General features: G+C 36.9%; 1 protein-coding gene across 1 annotated transcript in view; it reads right to left on the reverse strand.

Annotated features, from left to right (window-relative positions):
• CFAP54 (cilia and flagella associated protein 54) overlaps window positions 1-21768 on the reverse strand; it is a 111218-nt gene that overhangs the window by 88992 nt on the left and 458 nt on the right. Inside the window, 11 exon segments of the mRNA XM_054219060.1 lie at window positions 379-547; window positions 664-776; window positions 1913-2008; window positions 3073-3271; window positions 5787-5888; window positions 5988-6101; window positions 6530-6673; window positions 8001-8059; window positions 9922-10093; window positions 12196-12342; window positions 16671-16776. Coding sequence (XP_054075035.1) covers window positions 379-547; window positions 664-776; window positions 1913-2008; window positions 3073-3271; window positions 5787-5888; window positions 5988-6101; window positions 6530-6673; window positions 8001-8059; window positions 9922-10093; window positions 12196-12342; window positions 16671-16776 — 1421 coding nt within the window.

Genomic DNA, 21768 nt, shown 5'->3' on the forward strand with positions numbered 1-21768 from the left:
TGTTATACAATTAAATTACAGTTGCTTTTCTTGCAAGTTTTTCCTGCTTCGATGCCAAGAAATTTTACATAAATGAAGTGTAAGGACAAAAGAAAGTCAAACATGTTTGTTTCACTTTTTTCCTGAAAACCTGTCTGAAAACACGTAACATGATGTATGTTAAACATGCATGGTATTTCACACTCAAGGGAAATGGTAGAGAGTCATATTTTGGCAAATGAAAACTGGACAAAATTCAGTACGTTGCAATTACTCAGTTGCTAGTTTCTGTCATAGAATACTGCATGCACCATATTAAATAGTTTTTAAATAATAAACAAAATTTCTTGGTGCAAAAGTATTTCAATGCCAACACAGCTATAACTGAACAACACTCACTTCCAATTGTTTGCTTGTTTTCAGAACCATGAGGCAGCCTAGCTTCTTTGGTAGTATTTTCACTAATAGAAAAACCATGTTTAAATTTTCTGGGAAATAGTAAAGGTTGCATCAGTGTAAGAAGTTTGAGTTCCATTTCAGCTTTCTTCCATGTTGGGTCCTCTTGAGCCTAATTGACAGAAACAACCAATAGAAATTTGACTTTAAAATATGTGCTTTGAATAGTCTTCCTTATGCTCATAGGAAAAGACTACATAAAGAATGTCTAAATAGCATCCAGATTACCTGAAGAAAATTAACAACAAATTCAATAGCAGAATCAAACACGTCCCACTCTTCATAGCTGAAAGCTAATTTTATAAATTTCACAGCAGCATCTCCAGACACCCCCTTTTCTCCTGCAATGATGACAAAAATGTTTTATCTGTTTTATATACATATTCAGAAGTTTAATTTAAGCAATAATTTGGGTATTGATAAATACAAAGTTCCACAAGTGTTTTTGAACAGTCAGGATAATCTTCAAGGATTTTTTAATAGCTCTAAATGATACAATAGCTTTATTACTTTGCTGTAATGTCTATGCTATATACAACTTTCATGATGTATCTGCAGTGTCCTGTTACATTCCAAAGATGCTGTACTATTATTGATATTACCTACCGTACCTGGGTAGAGGATATCAAGGACCTAGTCCTTTCTGTTGCAGAAAGAGCTTAAATATGGGTATCACCCCATAATGACTCTTCTTTCCAGACATTTTGAACAACAACAAAAAAAAAAACGCGTAGAAACGTGAACAATTTCTTGCAAGATAGGTGAGCGTTTCTCATTACTGTATCAGAAAATGTGCATGTATATCAGAAAATGTGCATGTATACATAGGGAGTCTATTATCTCACACTTCAAGTTTATCCAAACCACACTAAGGCAGAAAAGGGATTTCCTGGTCCTTGGAACTCCACACAAGTGTGTTAGCTAGTATATTCAGCAGTGTTTCGCAGTCCTAAGAATATGTCACAGTCATTGTCACATCACCTGGATCACTTGGCTAAAATATGTTAGCAATATTAACTTCATAATAGACACCTGTTATTTTCCAAAGCAGTACAATGATTGATCCAAGGATTTTAACAAGCTTACAAAAGTCCTTCTGTTACTGCATCCCTCTTTTCTTCTATGAGAATGTACCAGGGCATCATTGCAGAATTTGGCCTTTGAATGATTGTTTAGGGGCATTAACATATCTAGATGAACTGCTATGCTGAACAGTATGTGATTACAATGTCCATATACTACTATATGATATTTAAATAATACTTATGTTAAGAAAATCCTAATGATAACTGTACATAATAATCCCTTTTGAATGCCTTAACATTATATATATAAACAAGCATATCTCACTCAAAGAGAACAGCATTTTGCAATTCCTTTATGCATAGAACTGCTATGAACGTGAAAATTGAGTTCTGCTCACCAAGCATTTCCATCACTGGGTACAGAATCCGTTGAAAATTCAAAGATAGTTTACCTGTTAGTATCAATTGCAGAAGGGTTGATGATGGATTAATTATACCAAAATGATCAGTGCAATAGCTTCCTTGAATACCGGTACTGCTCATTCCACCTTTAATACAGACAAATCATCAAATCAGTTTATATTGTATTTGACTTATTGTATTCTAATTATCCAGTAAACATAGCAAGAAAATATAATTCTGAATTGTATTTAGTCTCTATAAAGTCTTTTATTAACAAAATATTGCTATACCTTTGACTATATTCTGTCCAGAACCTAGCAAAAAAGGTTTGGAGGGAATCATCAAGTCCAGTGTTTTTCTCAAGTTCTTAAATCTAACTTTGAATGATTTTTTTTTTAAAAAATAAGGTATGAAACACCATGATGGGTTGCCCTTGCTAGGCCTCCGGAGGCCCACCCAGCTGCTCACTCACTCCTCAACAGGACATGGGGAGAATATAAGATGGCAAAGCTCATGGCTTAAGATAAAGACAGTTTAATAAGAAAAGCCAAAGCTGTGTGTGCAAACAAAGGGAAAAAAGGAATGTATTCACTACTTCCCATCGGCAGTGAGATGCCCAGCCACTTCCTGGAAAGTAGAGCCTCAGGATGTGCAGCAGTTGCTTGGGAAGACAAGCATCACAACCGCAGATGTCCCTCTATCCTCCCCCTTTACGCCAGCTTTCATTGCTGAGCATGACATCATACGGTACAAAACAGCCGTTGGGCGAGTTTGGGTCAGCTGTCCCAGCTATGTCCCCTCCCTACCTCTTGCCCACGCCCAGTCTACTGGCCTTTGTGGGGAGGAGTGTTGGAGAGGCAGCCTTGATGCTGTGCAAGCCAAAACACTGGTGTGTTATCAACACTGGTTTAGCCACAAATGCAAGGCCCAGCACCTTATGGGTTGCTACGAAGAAAGTGAACTTCATTCTATTCAGAAAAGATATGTGTAAATTACTGTAGATTTTTACTGATATAATAGACAACTGAGATATAGGCCCACAGTTTTATCTTAAATTTTATGAAGATAAAAAAGATTGCCTGCTGTTACAGGTGCTATTGTTAAATGAAATATACGTCTTCAGGCAAGGTCTTTCATAGCAAAGAAAAAAATGGTAAAATTGAGGTCTGGGCTCCTCACCAACACTCCTTTTGCTTCTTTATGCTGTTACCTGAGAGGATTTCCAGGCCTGCAAAAAAAAGCTCTGAAATGACATCACGAATTTCAATTTCATCAGGAACAGGTGGAGCAGGGCGCAACACATGCCTGCTACTATCAGACAGAGCTTCCAGGATGGCAAGGAACTGAGCTGCGGCACTGTCGAACATTTCTGTCAGCAGCCGTTCAGTAGCAGTGCGAGGCCACGGCAGCTAAGTAGGAAAAGGTAATGTAAGCTTTGTACTGTCTAAAATGCGTTACAATAAAGCAAGATTTCTTTCAAAACAGTTCACCTTCAGAAAGTAAGTACACATTTAAAACAGAAAATAATACACTGTAAAATATATTGTTGTTATGAATTTTATGCTTCAAAGGCATAGCAAAGCCTCATGCTAAGTGGGTACAGTACTTAAGAAGTGCCATAATTTCATAGCAACCACACACACTGCTGCGTGGTATTTTACTTAGAAAATAATACAATAGAAATTATGAGTGAGAGTATTAAGGCCATGTAGTTTAAAGCCACCCAGATCTCTCCTTATAATGATACAGACTTGACCATAATGAGCTAAGTTCTACACACTTTGCAGAAAATCACAGAAAGATTAGGATGCTCAGCACTGCAGTGAAAGCAAAACACTGTAATATTCTCTCACTTGCACATTTCAAAGAGCATAACGTAAAAATACAAGGCAGAACACACAAAAATACACTTGCACTATTGACAGCTAAGAAATCAAATAGATTTTTCTTATATAGATGTAAGAAAATAATTTAAATTTTTATTTCAATATTCTGTTTACATAGTTACCAAACCACTACCAGACATAAAGTAAATCAGAGATACAGTACTTTAAAATGTCATCATCCATTCATGTTTCAGTTCTATTTATTTGTCACTGTCCCAAGTTAGATCAGTTTCCCATTGTTAAAACGGGAAAAAGGAAGACCTGGGGAACTACAGGCCAGTCAGTCTCACTGCTGTGCCTGGCAAGATTGTGGAGCAGATCCTCCTGGAAACTATGCTAAGGCACATGGAAAATAAGGAGGTGATCTGTGACAGCCAATATGGTTTCACTAAAGGCAAATTGTGTCTGGCAAATCTGGTGGCCTTCTACGACAAGCTTACAGGGTTGGTGGATAAGGGAAGAGCAACTGACACCATCTGCCTGGACTTGTGCAAAGCATTTGACATGGTCCCGCGTGATATCCTTGTCTCTAAAATGGAGAGACATGGATCTGATGGATGGACCACTCGGTGGATAACGACTTGGTTCGATGGTCACACTAAAAGAGTTGTGGTCAACAGCTCAATGACCAAGTGGAGACCAGTGATGAGTGGCATTCCTTAGGGGTTGGACCGGTGCTGTTTAACACCTTTGTCAGTAACATGGACAGTGGGACTGAATGCACCCTCAGCAAGCTTGCCGATGACACCAAGCTGTGTGGTGCAGTTGACATGCTCGAGGGAAGGAATGCCATCCAGAGGGACCTTGAGAGGCCTAAGAGGTGGGCCTGTGAAAACCTCATGAAGTTCAACAAAGTCAAGTGCAAGGTCCTGTATGTGGATCAGGGCAATCCCAAGAACAAATACAGGCTGGGCAGAGAACGAATTGAGAGCAGCCCTGAGAAGGACTTGGGGGTGTTGGTAGATGAGAAGCTCAACATGAGCCAGCAATGTGTGCTTGCAGCCCAGAAAGCCAACCACATCCTGGGCTGCATCAAAATAAGTGTGGCCAGCAGGTTGAGCGAGGTGATTCTGCCCCACTACTCAGGTCTCGTGAGACCCCACCTGGAGTACTGTGTCCAGCTCTGGGGTCCCCGACATAAGAATGACATGGACCTGTTGGAGCAAGACCAGAGGAGGGCCATGAGGATGATCAGAGGGCTGGTGCACCTCTCCTATGAATACAGGCTGAGAGAGTTGGGGTTGTTCAGCCTGGAGAAGAGAAGGCTCCAGGGGGATCTTATAGCAGCCTTACAGTACCTAAAGGGGGCCTACAGGAAAGATCAGGAGCGACTCTTTATCAGGGAGTGTAGCGATAGGATGAGGGGTAACAGGTTTAAACTGAAAAAGGGTAGATTTAGATGAGATATTAGGAAGAAATTCTTTACTGTGAGGGTGGTGAGACAGTGGAACAGGTTTCCCAGAGAAGTTGTGGCTGCCCCATCCCTGGAAGTGTTTAAGGCCAGGTTGGATGGGGCTTTGAGTAATCTGGTCTAGTGGGAGGTGTCCCTGCCCATGAGAGGGGGGTTGGAACTAGATGATCTTTAAAGATCTTTCCAACCCAAACCGTTCTATGATTATATGATTCAAAAACAACCTCTCAAGACTTAAGAGAGTTCTCCAATGTAAGTACAAAAAAATTTAAAAACACGGCAGCTTTTTTCCAAAGTACCCCTTTATCTTCACAGTAATTTAACACAGCAGGACAAACTCAGGACTCCCACACACTTGATATGAACAAGAGTTCTCTTATTTTTATTGCTAACATAATTGCTAAAGGAAAAAAATGCTAGAAAAATAAGTATTTTCTACAGTTATAAGTACTACATCTTCCCTCAAGTTTGTTCTGAGTTTTAATAATAAATTGTTAACTATGAAACGGAAAGAGTAAAACCTTCTCCTTGTGAATAGCATCATATGTATTAAACAGAATTATATCACATATTCATCACATGCAAATAGTAAACAAAGAGATGGATTATACAAAATGTTAGACTTACATTTTGTGCTTCTTTCAGGCTAACTCTTAACTTAGGTCGAAAGTAGCTTTTCGGCTTTCTTCTGGATTCATATACTGCTCTCTTGAAAATCATCACTGACATCTGACACAAAGAAAAAATTAAGTAAATAACTGTGTTACATGTTCTGTTCATAGAGATTGTAACTACTCTACCTGTTTATAATGAATTGCAGAATGATACCTTTAGAGTGGCCTCTCTAAAAATCTTTTTTGTCTCTGAATTTTCCAACGAAGAACTGGTATTTGATAATTGCTTCAGTTCATCAATTTTAATCAGACCACGGCGAGCAAATATCTGTCCAAAGTATTAAAAAAAAAAATATACTCCGTTTTCATATTCCATATGTTGGTATTTAATTTTAGAATCATATAATTCTTGAACTTAGACAACTGCAAAGAGCTGCAATGAAACCAGGTCATGAACAACAATTGAAAAGGAAAAGAAAACCTTTGCAAAATACCCTTTGTATATATGCATGGGGGCTGGCCACTACTTAATGCTAGAAGTCTATGACTATGATTATGTTACAAAGCACTTTTGTATTTAACTTTGAATCAATTACTCATTTACATATGGAAACACACCTCCACTTTGCAGTTAAATTTTGGAATATGGGCAGAACTCTAAATACATACGATCTGATAATAAGCAGGAATATTTAAATAAATATTTATTTCCCATTTGATTGCATCTGCAATGATATGTATGATAAATCAGGTTACCTCTCCATGAATGCTGGCTTGGCAATCAAAGTAACACTGAGAAACTGCAGTATATAGGGTTGCTCTCCACGTCAAATAATGTACAGATAAGAGTGGAATGGATGATTCCATACATATACTGGCCCACAGTAAGTATTCCAGGACCTGTATTGAAGAAATCCAGTTCTAAACTGAATGCATTTTAACTCGTATAAATGTACTTCCTATTACTAAGGAACACATACAAAGACTTATCCTCATCCAGTAGGATAAATTAAAAGAGGAAAAAAAATCACAGAAATTGTATTAATTTTTAACATGTTTTATTGACACAAAGCATTCTTCCTGCATATTGTTTTTTTCCAATCTGAAACTGTGGTCAAGCATTACATTTTAGCCTCCAAGCTACCTTAACCACTCCAGTTCCCTATAGCCTAGCCACCATGACAGAGGTGCTGCCCTTCTCTCTCACCTGCTCTTATCTTGAGAGTTATCCCTCTCCCTTGTGTCAGCTCTAGTGATAATTTTTTTCTAAATTAGTTTTCACCTAGATTAGCAAGCTTATCTGGAATGCAATGGAGTCTGCCGTCTTTGGTGACAGACATGGAACTACACTATCGGCTCTTAATTTTACGGCCAATATAGCCACTGCAGCAGTATAATTTTAAGAATGAGTCCTACTAAATTGATTGAACAGTATCTTCCCCTTGTATTTTCTTTGGGTCAGCTGTTCCCTGAGGTACACAAAATACACGCAGCCTTAGTCCTATATTATGTCAACATACAGATTTTCTTTTTATCTGAATTTAAAGAATCTGAAGTACCTACAATCAGTTCCTCTGTTTCCTGTAGAGTAAAAGTCTGAACACATTAAAGGAGGTGCTAAATCACTTCTGATTTCAATAAAAGATGTTCAAAGAGAAAAAAAATCTTTCCTGATCCATGAAAGATTAATATAATGAACAGATAAGAAAATATACTGGATTAAGGTTTAGATAGACTTTTTTCAAGATTTAGGAGAAAAAAGTAAAGCTAAGACAAAAAAAAAATTACATTCACAGTTAAAAGGAAAAGGGCAGGGAGGAAAGGCCAGATCATTTTTATCAAGTATTTACAACTAAAAACCTATCCACCAGGTGTCAGTATATTTCCACATTTTGAAAAACAGAAGACAATTCTTGGGACTCCATATAGTTGACAAAAAAAAAGCACCTAGAGCCTTCTGAAACAGCCTAACATATCCTGTCTCAAAGACCAGCAAGACATTATGTTGGGCTCAATTCCACAACTGAACAAAAAGCAGAGTCGTAAAGGCATCAGGGATTAGAAACCGGCCATTTTGCAATCTAGACATTTTATTCCCCTGTGACAAAGTGCTACTATTGGCAATGACAATGAAATAGAAAAGTCAGGATACAGTGTTATGCAAAATACAAGTGCATTTTCCAGTCTTCCGTAAATTTTTAAAATGTTTCTATTTATCTTGCCATACCTTAGCAGACTGACCTATCACCATCAAATGTCTGCATATGGTGTAAATATGAATAGTACCTGCAGAAATAAATGAAAATAAATAAAAAACAGGTTAAATTCTATAATCCTACATGAAATTCATTGTGCTGACCAACGGAAACTCATTCTTAATATCTGGGTTGTTATTTTCAGAGGCTGAAAAATAAATTTTTCAATAACTACTTTTAAATTAGAGAAGATGAAGCCATTAAATACTTGGGTGATATTAGTTTCAAAAATACCTACACAATGAAGTAGTATAATAAAAGAATGAAATCTTAAAAATGTACTACAACAAATTTTTATTAAATAACTGACAGAGAGAAAAACTTTAGTTTTATTCCCAAATGCCAGCCTTTTTAAAAAAAATATTATCTCTTCTCACAGACCTTACCTTATATGATTCTTTGATTCTTTTAGTCTGTCATGGCACTGTCCTGGCAGACAACACCACTATTATGTGATATTAAGTATGATAAGTGAAATGAAGAAAATTGATTGCGACTAGAGTTTTCAAGAGCATCAAAGTGACTTACAAATAAAATCCTGTCAAAAATTTCCTTAATTTAGGCTATATCACAAAATTGCTTTTCAAAAATCAGCCCCAGAAGTACAAAAGACGTAGCAGTTTGGAGGGGGAGAGGGGGAGTCTATTCTTCTGTCTATGTGAATGTTCAGAAAGGGGCACCTGTGGCAGCGGGAGGCATCACAATGTCAACTGTCATAGCTAGAAGGGTGTTATTATCCCAATAAGGAAGAATGGAGCAGGCATTAGGAAGATTTCTTTTTATCAGTCAAATGTGTAATGAGGCACAAAATCTATTGACAGAAATTGCAGAAAAATGCTCAGGAACTGGGGAAAATCTGAGCTATTGCCTGCTTCTAATTCGATTAGATTATTTGCCAGGCTTGGTACAGAGAGCTGTCCCGCACACATGTAATGGAATTTAAGAATGGCTGGTGAGTATGTTTTGATTTTAATTCTTCTCCCATAGAAAGAGACAAACCAAAAACATACCTCAAAAGTCAGGTCTGAGGGCAACGTCAGTCCCAGCAAAACAAAAGGATAAGAATTTTGACCAGTTATAGCTCTCAGAAAGTAAATTTTCCAAAGCTAAATTACAAACACATTATCTCCTCAATTTATATTGCAACAATTGACCATAGTAGAACCAGTTAATAATAGTCTTTTGACTTTTGACTATATAACATTGCCTTTCAAAACAAAAATATACTGTTGCTCTTCTTGAAATAAAAAACTTGATACACCATTCTCTGTGTATCTAGTTCCCAGAATTTCCATTTTTTCCTAATTTTTTTCCTAATTCAAGCATTTATAAGTAGCACACTAAAATCATATACAGCGATTCAAATTCTTAAATGTCATATGGTATTTTTAGAACAGTTTTATTATTAAGTCTAGCCTTAAAGATCATTTAAAAACCACAAAGACGTAACGTCAGACTATCTTTTCTACTCTTAGATCTGCAATCCCCTTTTCAAAAAAACCCAAACAAACCAAACTCATTAACGCAAACATTTTATTGATAAAAAAAATCTTGAATCTTGAGGGTTTTTTTAATCAGGGTTCACCCAAAAAATGCCCTTATGCTGTTAGATTTCATTTTATTAGTATGCTCTACCCACAGCTATGATGAAAATGATATTACTTTTACAACACTCCACCTGAAAAAGGCACACGATGTAGAAATTTCAATTTTAAAATCCTTATTTCAGAAAAAAAACCCAAACAGACAAATAAATCAACAAAAAACCCTACTGTGATTGAAGACTGACTACAGATTTATTCATAACCATTAGGTTGACCTTAAAGAATATCTATAAAGTTTTCCTCCACGGGTTTGCTTAGCAAAAAAATGTAAACGGAAAGCCTGAGGTACCATTGTAGATAAGCCAACACAAACTCTCCTGAGGCAGAGCCACTTACATAGCGAGTCGTAATGAGGACAAGACATCGAAACAAGTCTGCAGGGACTCTTGATTCTGGAGATTTCTGTCACTGTTGCAAACCATCTGATAAATGCAAACATTTCTCTCTTGCAACGCATGGAACTAAAACACATGGAAGCATAGATAAAATTAATATATATAGTTAAAATAGATGTATATGTCAGTTTCACATCAGCAAAGTACAACAAAATGGTAAGTATGAAAAGACCAAGCATACCAGAAAAAAAAAAAATCAGCCTGACATTGAAATGAGCATTAGAATATGGAAAAAGTCTTAGAGCTTTAAGGTTGCTGTACCATTAGCCTGAGTCAGTTTCCATCACGTCACAGGATGAAAATGCACCTAGTGCACTAGGGCTGCTGAAAGGGAGAAAGGATGAATGAGGCATTAAATTGATATTCAAACAATCTGGCTTTAATTCTTCACTTCTCTGTAGATGTCCTCTGTAAATTAAGGCAAATCTTAACTTCTCTGCACTTTGCTTTTCCATCTGTATCACAGATGCCTTGTTTCTCACTCTTATCCATTACTTTTCCCTTCTACAGACGCATCGTTCCTTCTCTTCCTTGTAATGCCTAACATAATGTGATCTCAGCCTTGTCTGGAGTACAGTATAATCTGAACAAACCAACACGTGAGAAAATGAGCTAAGTGGGACACCGCCAGTCAGTAACTATCAACCTCTCAGAAGCCTACTAACCTGCTAACATTTGAAACTATATTATTTTTTGCAGTTAATTCACTGAAACTGGAAGTTTTAAGCCCTGGAACTCCATTTCTGTGTTTTCCTTAGTGTTATATTAAAAAAACAAAAGCTAACCGCAGAAACCTGCCAAAAAAATTTACATATAAAGCCTTTAGATGTAATTATTTGTCACATTATCATCATCCATTTCCAATTGTAGAGATCATTGTCAAACTAGATTCCACATCTGTAAATTTAGGGATATCTCAGTGTCTAAAGGCCAAGGCTTTTCACTATAGGCTCTTGATAACATCTGGCACTATGATTGGTTCAAGGTCTAGGCAGACACATAGAAAGCAGGAGAAACCATGTCTGGAACTTCAAATTTATTTACAATGCATTTTTTAAAAAAACAAAATAAAATAGATCAACAGAGTCTTTGATCATATTCTCTATCAAGCGGAACTATGTTTGAAAAACAAAAAAATAATATAAACTGAGTATCTCTTCTATCATGACATCTGCTTCTAGCTTTTAAGCAAACTGGTTTTTTCTCCTCACTAACACCTATTTACAAACTAACTGACAAGAGAAATATGAATTTGATTAGCTCAATACACAGGAGATGCCTACAAATCCCTTTTGTTGTTCTTGATCACAGAATAACTTGCATTAGTTTATTTTGAAATATCCACCATGTGCTGAAAATAGAGCTTCTCAGCAAAGCACTGCTTAAGATAAAATCTAACGTGTTTTTAGCATTCCCCCTATACCTATTGAAACACTTTCTTCCATGGATAACAAATGACAAATTGCAAGTTCCTTGATAAGCAATTAACACAAAAGGATCCCAACATATTCTTGCAGTTGCTCAGCTTCCCAGAGCTCAGAGAACTTAAAAAAATATTCACCATTTTGCCCTTTTTTTCATACTGAGCAAATAAGCTATTGATAGTAATGCAATGCTACTTTTTTTACTATGTCACAAGCTTTTTTTCAGTGTAGTATTTTTGCCCATTTATGGTACATATTACAGTACAGTTTTTTAATTTGCTTGCACTCTGTCCACTCCTTAAGATCACGCTGCACAGAAATTTCTACAACAAATGCGGGACGGTTATCAAATTTTGCCCATATCCTGATTCTGTGGTGAATAGCAACTACTTCAGAGCAAAAACTGCTGTAGACAGTTACAGAATAACCTGCGCAGAGAAAATTGCCTTTTTAACATTAAGTTGATAGTGGTTGGCTTATGCCACAAAAGCATAAGCACTTATATCCTCTTAAAATGGACACCAATTCTGAATGTTCATCTCATCTATATGACTGACTGTTAAATCTCAATGTAATCTATAGAGACAAACTATTAAAGATTAGTTAATATTAATATATAATTAATATAACAAAATGAAGTACATTTGTGGAGGATAAAATAGGCTACTTATTTCAAATCTGTGAATGTATTTGACAAAACAAACAAACAAACAAACAAACAAAAAAAAAGAAACCAAAACCTACCGTAAGTACTGCATTTTTATCTCTCAAACCATTTGGGAAAAAGGTGGATTTAAATCGATGCACGTCATCTATGATGTCATCAGGGTTTACAGAAATGAACTGCTGAAGGTACCTTCCATAGCACTGTAGAAGTGCTAACTTATATTCCTGAAGAATGAATAATATGTTATTTTTGTAGTTTTTATATTACATTTCTATTTCTATAAAATATGTGTGGGTTTTATTATCTTTATGTAAAAAAGTATCAATGTGAAATAGCAGCTGGAAGTACAACACTAAAGTTTATACAAACATTCAGCAATGTAATTTCTAATGTGAACAGTCGGCATATGAAATACTTAAAAGATGAGCTCGTGGTTTGGGAGTTTCTGTTTATTTTAATCATAAATATGGCATATTACAGAACAATTGTAAAGTATGATCCTGGGCTAATACAATAAACTCAAAGGGTTCCTGGAATGTCCTGCAGCTTTGCAACAGTAAAGATAATGATACTACACTTCTGACAAAAATACTTCATAATGTAGAACTTTATAAAGAATATACAGACACGATCACTTCTCTTTCCCATTTCCCTGATGTCAAAGCTCTTTATTTTTTATTAAAGCAGAGGGGAAGAGTGACTTAATATCAGAAATCAAACACTTCAGAATTAGATGCACTAAAAAAGAATGAAACAAGTGACAACCAGAATTTACCTACGGCCAAGAAGTCAGCATTAATAGGCCAGAAAGTGCCACTAGGTCTTAAAGAACTGTTAACAAGCAGGATGTTGAGCTTTAGGTCTCATTCAAAATACAGCTCCCCAGCAGCATGTCAAACCACTGTAACATCATGCTGAGACTATGGTTCAGCTCTGACTCAGATGTGGAAGTGTTACTTACTGAATCACCTGCACCACTTCCTGCAGCAAAGATTATTTAGAAGTTTATCTACGAACTTCACTAATTCTAGCACACGCACACATACACCAGTCATGATAAATTCTAGGGGAAAAAATAACTTATTTGTATTCATAAAAAATGATCCTTTAATCACAGGAAATTCAGAAGTATTTCCTTGCACATACTTTTTTCAATATAAATTCCTACCACCACGGTAACACTTACCCTGAATTTTTAATCATCTGAGGAGTCTAACTCAGATACCCCTGTTGTCCTCTTTGCTGTGTGAAAGCAGCAGCCATACACAGAAACTTTTACTTTCCATGGACAGCTATGGGCAGCCAGCCACTTGTGTAATCTAATACATAGATTCAGGATGTGGTAACTCTCAGAATCTGAAGTCACGGATCAGAATCCTATTAATTTAGTTACTAATATATAGCAAAAAGGTAATTTCTCTCCCAAACAGTTTAAAATGTATGTATAAGATGAGAGACAACAGACGGATACAGGCAGCGAGGGAGGGGAAAAAAAAATGAGTCAGTACTGATTTGTACAATGACTAATGGGCTAACTAATTTCCAGAGATATGACATAATGAATTTAGGTGTGTCCGAAAAGATACATAGCTGATGTATAATAGGAAGGAATCTAAAGTGAGAAGGCATTAAAAAAATAGCAGGAAGACAAAGTTAAGTTGGTGCTTACCTATTGACTACTTATATTCAATAATTCATTTTTAAAGACTACGCATCCTTAACTATTATATGACATAAAGACAGATTAAAATTGAAAATAGTAGTTTTCTACTGGGAGTCAAGAGGGGTACTTATGGAATAGACTCTACCCCACTTATCACAGAGTTTCGCGTGACACCACATTCATCTTTCCAGTAATGCATTAAAATTTGTAACTAAAATCCATCTCATGCTTTATCTTTCGTTTCATCTCTAGGGAAAAAAATTGATAGAATGAAAACTAAGTTTGTAAAGTCAAAGAACTGCACTTAAAAATGGAAGTTCCAAAGACAGCTCATTTCAAAGTTTTAGCCTGACCAGCAAAACGACTTTTTCAATGACACTGATAACTTCACCTTTACTGTAGAAAACCACATTACACTAGAGGACTGAAGTTGCAAGCAGAAGTCTTTACTCAGAATTCTAGATTATTTTTAGGCAATCTGGGGTCAGGTCATTAAGCACCTTGAAGATAAGGACCAAATTACTACATTTGAGTTGTGTCATGGGAAGCCAACATAAAGAAGAGAGAGCAGGGTTTGATGCCTTTGAAATAACCTTACTAAGCATGATGTGAGTGCAGCAGTTCCCAAGCACTAAAAGCTCAATGTAATATTCCAGGTAATTCCCAGGGCCCAGAAGCTATGAAAACTTGAGGAAAACATGAACATGAAGAAAACATTAATGGAATTGCCTAGGCACTGAAGGGTCTATTAATAAATGCAGCTCTTCGGGCTTCTTTAAGAACTCCTGTGAGTATTCCTAAACTTATACCATGAGCCTATGCCCTCAATTATAATGGCTCCACAGTTACCGACTCTTCTATATATGTCTTCTTCAGCCTACCAGTGAGAGTTGAGTGCTGCTGAAGATGAGCTTCAGCTTGCTGTTTGTTGTTCAGGAGGCAGGCCACTTTTGCCTAAGTCCTTAGGGCAGATGCAGTGAGGGATATATAAGACTTTGTAACATCTGCATGATACTCATACCTTTGCCCAGGTCTGCGGAAAAGCTCACCTAGTAGTCACTTATATATGCTTTCCATAAATAGCATAAATAACATTTATCCTTGATGGATTCCATAAGCGAAGGTCGTAATAGTGGAAGAACAGTTTCACTGTATGTGTTCCCCCAAAAGATCACCCCTCAAACTGTCTTGATACATTTCTAATTATGCCCTCTTCTAGGTGAAAAGAGGGAATCTAATAGTGTCATATGCTGCACAGAATGAAAAAGGGTGAATACGGGTGACAATTGGCATTTAATTGCTTTCCTAATGCAAAAGTCAATAGACTGTTCTTAAAAATGATTTTCAATTTAAACACAGTGTCAGTTATCCGTTTTTGTTTCCAGGGTGAGGGGAATTAAAGTTTAATACTCCCATTCTGAAAAAAAATACAAACTTGGTTTAACCTACTTTTTTATTCTCTTTATGTTCAAAAATCAAGGAGAAGCTACAGAAACCTTTCCGAAAGCATGGAAGAATACTACTAATAATTATAGACTTTCACTAACTTTTGTGCTATAAATATAATTTTTCTATTGCAACCAACTTTTTAGAAGACTAATATCAAAAAGTATCTGAAATAGGCCTGAAAGACTGAAGGACGTAGTTAAAATGTATACTTGAGTGCCTCATAACACAGACAGACTAAATAGACAGAGTTTTAAGCTAGAAAAGCATTATTGACCAAATAAATATCTTCTAATACGTTCCTGGAAAAAAGTAGAAAAATCCAATGTGAATCATTACAAACACAAAATCACACTAAGCAGATAGCATCTATTTAGGAGCTGTCCCTTACTATAAATAATGCTAGTTCTATACAAACTTTGTATTTTCTCAAGCAACTTTTCAAGTACTGAACCTTTAAAATAAATTAACCCAGAATTCTGTAATTATTCAGTATTTCTGCTTGATAACTATGTCACTCAGGACCACACACCCTTCTTCAATCCTAAAAGGACTGACTTGCAACTAGCTTTGAACTGTACATCTTTGAGCTGTTTCTGAGTGTTGTTTAGTAATTATCCTTGGAAGCCCCAGATTTTACAATACGATCTTCTGACACAAACATCACTGAGGTAATAAGTGGCATACCTTTGAGGGCTTTTTTCCCAGAAGACACAAAGGACAAATATAATATAACATGAAACCAGCCTTATTGAGTCAGACCAATAGTTACTAGCCTATCTAGTTACTAGTCCCATCCAACAGTGGCTAGTAAACACACGGCTAGGTAAGAGTACAAAAATAGCTATAATGTAGTGAAAAATCCTCCAAATACTCTCAAAGTCTTCAATGATCTAGCTCCTGAATCCTTTTTGGTTGCAATTTACCTTTTTTGAGGAGATTAGAAGTGCACCCAGAATTAAAGATGCAGGAGCATCATCAATACATATAGCTGTATAATGTGGAATTGCACTCTGGTTTTTGTTCTCTGTTCCTCTCCCGATAATTCTTTACATTCACGTTTGGTTAAGTGAGCACTGAGTTGAAATTTCAGTGGAACAAACCACTTATCATTGTCAATTTGTACTTAAGCAGCATTTACAGGCACAGTCAGGTATTGTACTCTACCGTGCTGAAACATCAAACAAATGTTAAAGAAAGATTTTGGAGTGTTAAAAAAGTCAAAGAGTGCATAGAAAATACAGATAGTAAAAAATATATCAAGAAATCAGGGCAATCTTACAATAAGATATAAACCACCTACTTGCATTGAAATTATTTTGTAAAAGTTTTTCCTACTTTCTAAACAGCTTTCACTAAAACATGATTAAAAATTAAAGTAGTGTAGAAACATAAATGAAACAAAGACTGTGACTGAGCCTTTTCTGTTTTCATATGACTTACTTTGATCTGAGCAAGGGAATCACCAACTTTCAGAAGTTTTTCATTGTAATACCACTCTGGCAGTCGAGGCTTATATTTGATCCAAATATTAAACAAAGTATTTGCTCTAAAAAAGATACAGGAGAAAAGGTTTCAGATTAAACTGGCAGTAGACCTGTCATAACACGTAAATAAATCAGGAAAACTTCAAATTGTGAAAACTCCTTTCTTCCAAATCCATTTGAACTTACACGTATTTCAAAAAAAAGTTATCATTAAAACTGTATTTAACAGGCAGCCAAGGACATTTCTGGGTTTCATTTCTGTCACCAGTTTTTATCACACACTTAAAATAGGATGAATTTTCTCCTCTGTAAATTCTTATTAAAATGTCTTAGTTTAATCCCCTTCAACTGTTCAAACATGGTCTTAAGTGGAAAATCTCTCCCACCTTTCAGCTAGCATTTGAAAGGTTCTGTTTGAAGAAAACAATTTGATATTTTAAAGAAACTCAATGGTTTACAGCTCATAGCAATTATTAGACTGGAAACTACAAATGCTAAGAGCAGGAAAAAAGATGCAAAATTAACAATGCGTGTCAGGTAGCAGCAAACTTAGGAACTGTTAGACATGGAATAAACCATAGAGCTATAGAGTAGACAAAGCTATGGTATATAGAGCTATAGAGCTCATAGTGTATAAAGCTATACCATGAATCACAAAAGAAGAAAGTCATTTGAAAGCCTCTAAGATGAATAGCATTTGACATGAAATGTTCAGCAATTTTAAGTCATAAAGGGTAGAATTCAGAGAGAATAAGATGTTTGTTAGAACAGAAAGAATTTTACGGCAATAGTTGTAATGCTCTTCTGTTGCCTCTACCTGTTATTCTAGCCATAATTGTCATCAAGGATGACTTTGTGTAACAAATTATTTATTTGGCTGAACTAGCAAGCCTCCCATAAATGGTAACTGGCTCTAAGCAGTTTGCCTCTTCTACAAAGGAACTGACTACATCAACGCCAGTGTTAGGGTCCCTACTGATTGCTGTTTGATGGGCTAGTGCCTTCATGTGTACAGCTTTCCCACCCTAGACTTCTTTAAGAAAGCTATATTCAAACTGGAAAACAAAAATTGATCAGACAGACTGATAATAAGCACAGGGATTTTTCAGAAAAGAATTCTGTTACCGAATTATTAATAGCATTGACAGTGTTCACAGTGCCAGGCATCTCTCACGTTTATTCTTTTAACAAATCACTTGTACAGAAACCTCAGCAAAGAGTGCCTTGTGAAACCACAACAGCTAAATTATTCATAGGTAGCAATTTTTGAGGAAGGAAAACAACTGAAGAGAGAGGAATTAATGTCTTAACCTTCTAGATGAATTCTCACATGTAAACCTTATGCTTGCTGGTGTGAGGTAGCTGGACCTTTTCAATCTCTTAAGGCAGTGATGGTAGACTAGAATGCAAGACACTTTCTTAAGCTGTTTTCTGACATTTAGGAACTTGGAATCCATTCTCATAGTCTCCCAGACAGCTCTTCATTTCAGCTTATAAGAAGATTCCCAATAAAAAAAGCACAATAAGTAACATCATTTTTTTTCCACACAGAAAGCCGCGAGCCACCTTCACATTTTCAAGGTGAAACAGATGGCTGTATGAGAAACCTGTCAAAATGATCTTTACACCAAAGAATTACAACATCATAATCCTTTTTTTTCTAAAGTATCATCTCAGCACAATTCTCAGTTCATGAAAGTAAACAGCAAAGAAACAAGTAGGACATTCTAGAGGTGTATCCTAGAGGAAAAATGCAGTAACAGCACAAACTAGGCCAAAAGCAACAATCTGAATAAAATGTTTTAAGGCCTTATGTTTTTAAAGGAAACCATAGCCCAGTCTAATGAAGAGCACCTTCCAACTGGGGAATGAGCCCCTCCTGTCCATCCATAAGCAATTAACAGTCTGGGTGGCTACTGAGTTCTTATATTGAAAGAAGTATCCCACTGCAATTAGTAGGGATAAATCTGCAAAGAGGTTCCAAAGTGAAGGAATCTGTCCAGCATCTCAACCTAGTTCCCTTGGACTATCAAGGAAAGAAGCTTAGGAAAAGACTTCCAGAGTTCAAGAGGTCTGATGGATACTACCCGGGGGGTAAGGAGAAAGAAGGGGAAAAAAAGGTAACCATCAGGTTATAAGGCTGTGAAGGAACTGATAATAAGATTGACTGTGAATAAAGCTTGGGAAGGTAAGACTAATAAACTTCTGATCAGCTGGAAAGTCCTCAGTGAAGGTCATCTTCATTTTTGTTTTGAATGCTCATATTAACACACGAGATTCTTAGATGTAATAAACAAGTGACAAATATGTAGTAAACTAGTTTAGTAAAGTAGTGACAAATCTGACTAGACATTCAACTTCAATGGGAAGATTAAGGTAAACCATATCTGCTACAACGCCACGACTAACTACAAGTGAGTTCATGACACAGGAATGTTTCTTTGACACAGACAAAGGAGGAGAGTGAGACACTTCCCAAACAGCTCATCAGTCTTTCCTTTAAACAGGCTGTAGGACACCAGAATAACAAGTTAAGCAAGTGAATTCTTAAAAAAATACTGGGTTGTTGGAGCTCAGAGGTGAAATTTCTTTATTTCCAACCACTCTATGAATAGTAAAAGAAATTTCCCTAAGGTCAACACATAAGGCTGTGCACAAGGCAAGGCCCCCATTGCTACACTTCTGGGCCAAAAGCCTTTACTACAGGTAGTAAAGGATTCTCTGATACTGATGAAAAAATGTCTTATTAAATAAGGGTCTCTAAGCCACACAACATGAGATAAAAGCAATAGTTAAATGTAATCCTTTGATGGCCCCTTTGCCAAGAGAAATGGGGTAAAACAACTTCTCGTTTACTTGAGGGAAAAGTGCTTTTGATTGCTACTTCTGGTTGAAAAGACTCACGATTCCAGTAAAGGCAGGTCCTCGCTAATTTTTGTTTCTTGCATTGTAACATTTTAAGTGCCTAAATTATGGCCTTACTGTTGACTTATCAACACCAAAGGCTGACAGCATTGGAGGAATTAAGCTGACAATTTTATTTTTCTAAACTGAACATACTTGCCATGTGGGAGCTGGTTTTCTTGCTCCTCAAATAACAAGAACACTTTGATCTCAACCCATGCCAGGAAAAGCAGCTTGACAAATGACACAGCAAGGAGTCTTTAGAGCATGTAGGAAAGCATCTGTAATAGCCATTACCTTCAGAAATTCTTAGGAACAACTAGACTAAGGCTGGTTCTACAAGCAGCACACGCTCCAATTTTGAGTTATCAAACAATGAGAGGTGAGGGAGAAACAACCCTGAAATTTCACAATCACAAATAAATGCCCATGACTTCGCTAGCTGCCTGAACCTATGCTGACCATCAGAATTCCAGACTTCTACCTCTATACTGCCCCTCTACAAATGAAAAATGCCGGAGGATGTGGAACCACTGGAAGCTTCATGTTACACAATGTTGTCAATGCCCTGGAATTTTGGTATGGCTCATCAGTACCAGTGTAGCCCAGGTAGCCTTAGTTCTCACCTCCATGATGAATGCTGCAGAATTCTTTGGATGAGAAAATGTTCTCATGCCAACTCTGTTATGTGTAGACATGGGTCACATCCACAAAATACCAGTTTGAATATGACAGAGCCTACTCAGGTCAAAATATTCCAGAGTAAGTAAAGAAAGCCTTGGAGCCACTGTTCTCAGAAACTGGTAACTTGGCATGACATTGCAAACAGATCGGATCCAGCATGCCCAACTCCCAACCAAAAGATACAATGAATGTGTAGATTTGGTGGTGTCTGAAGCAGCTGAGATGTCCTTCTTCTATGGGGCCTACAGTGGATAACTTTTAAAGTAATAATAGAGATCAGCTAAAGCTAAAAAATGCTGGAAGCTACAAGAAAGCCTTAAAAGTAGCAAAGCACTGAAATTAGCTGCTGAAGCGATATAAAAAGCCTACATACTGAGATTCAAAACACTAGAGGCAAAAGCCTGGAGGCTGATACTTGTATGATAGATCTAGGCCTAGACCTGACGATGAACGTGCCACATAAACAAATTAGAAATCCAGACAGCTTAGAAAAGGAAAGCTCTCCAGCGCAGACAAATGCCAGGCTGTAGAATCTGAGTAGCTCCTGAAAACATATACAGCTCCTTTCGAGAAGGGTCATTTGTGGACTACATCTAGGAAAGTACCAAGTAAAGTATGTAACCTAAGCGATGCACTAACCACCCTGCAACCTAACTCCCATGCTGGTTTTGCATGAAATTTTTATAACCTGGGAAACTTTCATTTTTCATGTTAAAGACCTGCAAATTTAGAATAGAACTCTGCTCAGATAATAGTGATAGAAATACAACCATTTACCTCAAAAGAAGCAGTCGAACTCCTATCTCATAATGTACCTAAATGCAGCAGGGAGAGCTACATGAGAAATGCACAGTCTATAAAAGACATATGCATGCACTATGAATCATACACTGATTCCAGTTGCTTTATCTTAACTGCAGTACAAAATCTAGATTTATGCATACCCACAGATATGCACGCATGCGAGCAAACAAATATGCATGATTACACTTGCCATATGCTCTGCCCGCATTTATGTGTATAAAAATATACCAATGTAGACATAGACATACGCACAAAAAGAGCTGTGTGGCGTTATCCTTATGTAGCCCTACTGCGAGCGCCATCGTTTAGAGGCACATACGTGCCCACACGTCCTCGCCCGCGCAGGCAGGAGCACAGGCTGGTGGGCTGCCAGTTGCTCCAGCCCCGTGAAGGGATTTTCCTACCGGGAAGCTCAGGAAGCTCTTGATACAGCCAACAGTGGTGCTGACAACTTCCGCAACACCTTGTGCTTTTTCCCCCCTCTAAAGCATTAACTTCTAGGAAGTGTTGAGAAAGGAGGTGTTCAGATTTTGGAGGATTTTTAATTTAAAAAAAAAAAATTAAAATTAAAAAAAATATATAGGAAAAGGGATGGCCAGTCTTCTGGCACGCTGCTGGAGAAGCTGACCCAGGAGAACAACCTCCTGGATAGCTCCAGGGCC

The sequence above is a fragment of the Rissa tridactyla genome, chromosome 1 (genome assembly GCF_028500815.1).
Source record: "Rissa tridactyla isolate bRisTri1 chromosome 1, bRisTri1.patW.cur.20221130, whole genome shotgun sequence".
NCBI lineage: Eukaryota > Metazoa > Chordata > Aves > Charadriiformes > Laridae > Rissa > Rissa tridactyla.